We start from the raw sequence: 4719 nt of genomic DNA, 5'->3' as shown, positions 1-4719 counted from the left end.
AATTCCAAACTATCTTCCCTGTTCTACCAGATCTCCCATAACATGCATTTTGCCAAACAGTTTCAATTGTAATAAACGTGGTACATCCCCGATATAAAACCCCTGATGTCGTATGAGCACCCCGTGGGAGGTTGCAGTATAATAATATGAACAGTTTCTGAGTATTATTTATCATGTAGTGATCCAGTATTTTTTTCAAGTAAGTTTCAATTTTCATGTGAACGATGATTATGTGCAGTAGTATTTTCTTTCAAAGTAGTCCTCTCGCGTCACTATCCCTTATTCTGCTTCCCCCAGCTTCTTGCATTCCACCAATTAACTCCTGGGTCGTTTTTCTTTCTAACTTTCTTGCTTCCATCAAAGCCAATTTAGGACTGTACCTGATTCCCTCCACATGCTTGAGGGGGTACAAAGGTAAGAAGTTTGCCGAGAGTGAGGAAAAAATAAACATTTAGAAGACATCTTACATCATCACTCCCCTGCTCCCTTTGCCAACTTACTAACACACTGTTTTGCTTTGGTCAGCTCCTATGACAACAGATTGTGGAAGGTGACGATCCGGTTTCTATTTCGTTTTAGTGGGATTATAAAAGTAGATTATATCGCCTTTTGATTGTGGTGAATCAGAGTGCAAGTTCCTCCATTCAGCACGTTTCCAGATCTGAATATTTCGAGGTTTGGAGGTGATGGTCTTCGGTGTGTGTTCAATCCAATCCGAACTAGTTCGAGTTTAGTTCTTGAAGGCAACGGCCGGGCGTCAGGACCCAGCGGACCATCAGCGCGGCCGCGTCCCGTTGCCTGGTTACGGCGTCGCGGAGCGGGCGCGCGGCCAACAGCAGGATGTCGAAAGGCGGCAAGAAACGGGCGGACTCGAACCTGAAGGCGAGCCCGACCCCACTCCAGCAGGTCACCGTCAAAGAGTAAGTGGATGACAACGGCGGGGGGGAGCTTACCGACCCCGGGAAATATCCTGACTCGCTGTCCTCTGCCGTTCCCTTTCCTTACTCTCCCCCCGCCAATCTCTCCCCTCCGTTCCTCACCTTCTCCCTCCCCCTCCCCACTGCTGCCCCGCCTGTCCCCCTCCCGTCCCCCTCCCACTCCTCTCCCCCTCCCACTCCTCTCCCCCTCCCCCTCCCCCCACCCCTCTCCCCCTCCCCCTCCCCCCAGCCCTCTCCCCCTCCCCCTCCCCCCAGCCCTCTCCCCCTCCCCCCACTCCTCTCCCCCTCCCCCCACTCCTCTCCCCCTCCCCCCACTCCTCTCCCCCTCCTCTCCCGTCCACTCCCCTCCCCCTCCTCTCCCGTCCACTCCCCATCCCCACTCCCCATCCCCACTCCCCATCCCCTCCCCCCATCCCCTCCCCCCATCCCCTCCCCCCATCCCCTCCCCCCCTCCACTCCCCCCCTCCACTCCCCCCCTCCACTCCCCCCTCCACTCCCCCCTCCACTCCCCCCATCGCCTCTCCTCCCCCCATCGCCTCTCCTCCCCCCATCGCCTCTCCTCCCCCCATCGCCTCTCCTCCCCCCATCGCCTCTCCTCCCCCATCGCCTCTCCTCCCTCCTCTTCATCCTCTCTCCTCCCCATCCCTCCTCTCCCCATCCCTCCTCTCCCCTCACCTTCCTTCCCCTGTACACTCCCTCCCCTCCTCATCTTCTCTTTTCTCTTCCCTGCTTTCCCTTCCCACCCCCTCCCATGTCCCCTTTACCCCACCACCACGTTTCCCACCCCCTGTTGCTCTTCCCACCCTCTGTCACCCTGAACCCTGCTTCCTCTTCCTTACCCTAATTCCCCTTCCCCTCCCTCTCCCACAGATCCTCAACCTTCCACCTCCTTACCAGCCCCACTCTCCGCCATCCCTCTCCTCTGCTGAAACCCCTCATCTGCTCCAATCTCTTTCTCATCCATCTTTCCAATCTTCCACTCCATCCCTTCCCAATCTTCCCAAATCCTCATCTATTTCCAACCTGTCCACCCATTTCACTACTCACTCTCCTTCCCTGTCTCCTCTTTTGCTACCTTCCCTGTCTTCCCATCCACCTCCCCCTTCCCACACCTTCACTTTCCCCGATACAACGCCTCTCAACCTCCTCTCTCCCATATCTCCTTTTCCCTCTCCTTCTCCCCTTTCACCCTGCCCGATTCCTTCATCCACTGCAGCATATCCCTTTCCCTGACATCCTACTACACCCCACACCCTCCTCTCCTTCCCTGACTTTATTCCCTCCTGCCCTACGGGACATTCTCCCAGTGTATGATAGAGAGTCTTCAGTTTATCAGTCACTCGTACAAGAATGAGTTGCACCATTGAGGCAGGCTGAATTACACTGGGACCAGGGTCTTAGCAGAATGGATCAATGGGGGTAATCAGAAAGATTTTACAACTAATAACTGGGGAAGATTTCAGGTGGAAAAGTTTGTATAGGAAACATACATAAGAGAAGAGAGTTTAACAAACAGAAATTACGCTTTAGGTTGCAGGTAATATGAAGACTATGTGACCTACATACATTAAGAAACAGAAATAAGAAATGTATTAATCAAGCATTAAAGCAGAAATGTGGATTCTTTATGTAAATACAGACTCTAAGAACACATTGAAAGAAGTGCAGGCTCAGAATAACATGATGGCTGTTACTGAAAGATGGCTGGAAGATAGTCAGGACTCTGAACCAAATATACTAGTTTATAAGTTCTACAGGAAAGAAGAAAAATGATATAGTGGTAAGAGTAGCTTTAATGGGAATGTAAGTAATTTCTTGTCATGTTTAGAAGAGTTTTTTTGCAATGGATTGGAGCCCAAAATGAGCAATGTATTCTATGCAATGTCTGAATTGAACTGCTTTGTATTTTACCTTGAATAAATTACATTTCTGCAATTTAAAAAAAGGCCTTAGTATTCAAGGATTAAATCAGTTCAATGGCAAGCAAACATACAATGCGACATAAGCAGGCAAATAAAACTTCATAAATAGAATTCAGAAATAGAAAAATGATTCCTGCTGTAGTGGAAATTATGTTTAGGTCACCTGGTAGCAGCAGTGATGTGTTTGTTTAAATACATCGATAAGAAAAGCGTGTAACAAATACAGATTGGTTTAAATGAAAACAATAACTTCTGTGTAGATAGCAATAGATGTATCAGAAATGTAATTAAAGACTTGACTGTTGGGGATTGTTGAGAAAAAAAACTGCCCCAGAATGTCTACAAAGGGGCAAGTCATATTAGCTTTCGTAACATGCAACAAACCAAATTTATTTAACAGTCTCACAATGGGCAAACATTTACCCAACGGTGATCATACTACAAGTAAATTAAATACAGTGTTTGAAAGGAGTACTGTGAAACAGTGATAACTAGTCTTGCAATGAATAAGACAGAGATTGTTGCCAGTAAACTGGGAAAATCTATTCATGGGCAAAATGAGAGGAAGTTCATGTGAGGATGAGCAGGATAGATGGATTAGCCACCTAATGCAAAGTTACGGTGATAGGATGGGACTGGGTGGGATGCTCTTTGGAGGGCCTAATGGCCTACTTCCGCACTATGATTCTACGGCAGCTAGTTTGCAATGCAGCATGATGCCAAGAACATGGGTTCAGTTCAGTGCCATGAGGGACTGTCCTTCTCAGTCTCTTCCCTCACCTGAGGCCTGGTGACCCTCCGGTTAAACAACCCTGGTATTGAATGAGAGAGCAACCCTCTGGTCTGGTAAGACTATAGCGACTTTATCTGCTTGGTTTCCCGATGCAGAGGAAGCCACACCGGGTACAGTGGATACAGAATACTACATTGGCAGAGCTGCAGGTGAGCATCTGCTTAATATGGAAAGTTATGGAGGCTTGGGGATTGCTTTGCAGAACACCTCCGCTCGGTTCGCAATAAACAACTGCACCTCCCAGTCGCGAACCATTTTAACTCCCCCTTCCATTCCTTAGACGACATGTCCGTCATGGGCCTCCTGCAGTGCCACAATGATGATACCCGAAGGTTGCAGGAACAGCAACTCATATTCCGCTTGGGAACCCTGCAGCCCAATGGTATCAATGTGGACTTCACAAGCTTCAAAATCTCCCCCTCACCCACTGCATCCCAAAACCAGCCCAGCTCGTCCCCTTCCCCCACTGCATCACAAAACCAGCCCAGCTCGTCCCCGCCACCCGAACCCGCTCTTCTTCTCACCTATCCCCTCCTCCCACCTCAAGCCGCACCTCCATTTCCCACCTACTAACCTCATCCTGTCTCCTTGACCTGTCTGTCCTCCTCGGACTGACCTATCCCCTCCCCACCTATACTCTCCTCTCCAACTATCTTCTCCTCTATCCATCTTCGTTCTGCCTCCCCCTCTCTCCCTATTTCTTTCAGAACCCTCTCCCCATTCCCCTCTCTGATGAAGGGTATAGGCCCGATGCCTTTTGGAGTCTCAGTCCTTCTCCAGGTGTTAGTGAGAGAGGTAGTAGCAAACACAGAATTTATAGGTAAAAGATCAAAGCTTCGCATCGTTGATGAGGATGTACTAAACAAACCTAAAATGCTCTTAAATCTTTAATCCATTAGAAGGTTGACATTAATTAATTAATATGTATGTGTAAATCCCCAAATTCCTTCCAAGTCTCAGTCCTGAGATAACTAAAGGCTTTATCAGTGTAATGAAAGAGGTGACATTTTCGGTCAGACAATACAGTGTGTGTGGTTGTGCGATGGGTGAGAGAGAGGCAGCAGAG

At 48.9% G+C, this 4719-nt stretch overlaps 1 protein-coding gene across 1 annotated transcript in view; it reads left to right on the top strand.

The window, feature by feature from the left end:
• Nucleotides 1–819: 819 nt before the first annotated feature.
• Nucleotides 820–4719, top strand: part of adgb (androglobin) — a 284646-nt gene continuing 280746 nt past the window's right edge. The window contains exon 1 of the mRNA XM_059648385.1: nt 820–920. Within this exon, the coding sequence (XP_059504368.1) occupies nt 841–920 (80 nt within the window). The 5' untranslated portion in view covers nt 820–840. The remainder of the gene's footprint in view (nt 921–4719) is intronic.

This window comes from Stegostoma tigrinum, chromosome 9 (assembly GCF_030684315.1).
Source record: "Stegostoma tigrinum isolate sSteTig4 chromosome 9, sSteTig4.hap1, whole genome shotgun sequence".
NCBI lineage: Eukaryota > Metazoa > Chordata > Chondrichthyes > Orectolobiformes > Stegostomatidae > Stegostoma > Stegostoma tigrinum.
The sequence above is the reverse complement of the archived record's forward strand: the minus strand, read 5'-3'. Positions and strand labels throughout refer to the sequence as shown.